Source organism: Gavialis gangeticus, unplaced genomic scaffold, assembly GCF_001723915.1.
Source record: "Gavialis gangeticus isolate Ggan-Ray unplaced genomic scaffold, GavGan_comp1, whole genome shotgun sequence".
Lineage (NCBI taxonomy): Eukaryota > Metazoa > Chordata > Crocodylia > Gavialidae > Gavialis > Gavialis gangeticus.
The window spans coordinates 10,754,434-10,755,852 of NW_017729012.1; the positions used below are offsets into that span (position 1 = coordinate 10,754,434).

General features: G+C 70.0%; 1 protein-coding gene across 1 annotated transcript in view; it reads left to right on the top strand.

Annotated features, from left to right (window-relative positions):
- Positions 1 to 1,419, top strand: part of MYO18A (myosin XVIIIA) — a 46,560-nt gene that overhangs the window by 29,786 nt on the left and 15,355 nt on the right. Inside the window, exons 24-25 of the mRNA XM_019510967.1 lie at positions 169 to 335; positions 949 to 1,092. Coding sequence (XP_019366512.1) covers positions 169 to 335; positions 949 to 1,092 — 311 coding nt within the window. The remainder of the gene's footprint in view (positions 1 to 168; positions 336 to 948; positions 1,093 to 1,419) is intronic.

The following is a 1,419-nucleotide window of genomic DNA, read 5'->3' on the forward strand; positions in this document are numbered from 1 at the left end:
CTGGCACCAACCCCGCAGGGTCCTGGCTGGAGGGTCTTGCAGGGGCCAGGGGAAAGGCACCATCAGTCCTGGCCCCCAGATGCGGCCGCCCCGCTGCGATCGGGCCGCCGTCCCCACTTAGGACTGGGCCTGTGCCATGGCGATCTGGACCGCTCCCGTCGCCTGCAGCCCCTGGCTGGGCACTCACTGCTCCCCTGCCCGCGCAGGTGTTTTTCCGGGCAGGGACCCTGGCCCGGCTGGAGGAGCAGCGTGACGAGCAGACGAGCAGGAACATCGCCCTGTTCCAGGCGGCCTGCCGTGGCTTCCTGGCTCGCCAGCACTTCAAGAAGAGAAAGGTACCGAGCGCCCCCCGCACCCCTCCTCCCCCCGCACCGTTTCCATCCCGCCGGCAGCTGCATGACTTAGCCTAAAATGGGCAACTCGGCTTCCCCGGCTCCCCCACCCCCGCCAGCCCTGCCGGCCGGCCTCCCTGCCTCCCAGCCGGGCACTCGCTCTCCCCTGCCCTCGGAGGTAAGGCCTGGGGGGGTCCCAGCAGCCCCACGTTGCTGGGGGGGTGCAGCCGCGTCCCCCCCGGCACGGCCAGGGGCCCATGCCATTGTTCCCTGGAGACTCAGGAGCTGTGTCAGCGCCTGACGGAGCTCGTGGAGCAGCCAGGGCCGGGCTCATGTTTCAGCAAGATTAGCTTTTATGGCCGAGGCAGCCCGGCATAATCGACCGGCAGATAAAAGAGGCCAAATTACAGCTAATGGGGTGGCAGCGGGCGGAGCTGGGGTGCCATGGGTCTCGCTGTCCCTGGGCCCCGATCCTGCAGGCACCCGCAGGACCCCGGGCAGCCTGAGTCTCGTGCTGACCACCCTCTGGTCCTGGAGGCCCCCTGGCCCCCGTGGGTAGTGGGGGGCTGCTCCCAGCCCCAGCAGGGCAGCCCTGACCCCCGCGCGCCCCCGGCAGATCCAGGACCTGGCGATCCGCTGCGTGCAGAAGAACATCAAGAAAAACAAGGGCGTGAAGGGCTGGCCCTGGTGGAAGCTCTTCACCACCGTGCGGCCCCTCATCGAGGTGCAGCTCACCGAGGACCAGATCCGGGGCAAGGACGTGCGTAGGCTCCCGCGCCGCGCTCGGGTTGGGGGTGGCAGGTGCTGCGGGGGGGCAGCGAGGCCCTGCTTCGCCCCCTGTGAAGTCTGCCTGGCGGGGGTCCGACCGGGCCCCCCCTTGCGTGGGCCGGGGCAGGCCTCCTGCTGGGGCGAGCGCCTGCGGGGCCGGCTCCATGTGCAGGGGCAGGCCTGGAGTCAGGTGCCTTGTGCTGTGAGCACAGGCGCGTGTGCGCGCGTGCACGAGTGTGTGTTGCAGGGGGTCCCCTGGTGTGCGCGCGTGTGTGCGTGCAGGGCTGCGTTGCAGGGGGTTTCCTGCTCTCTGTGTGTG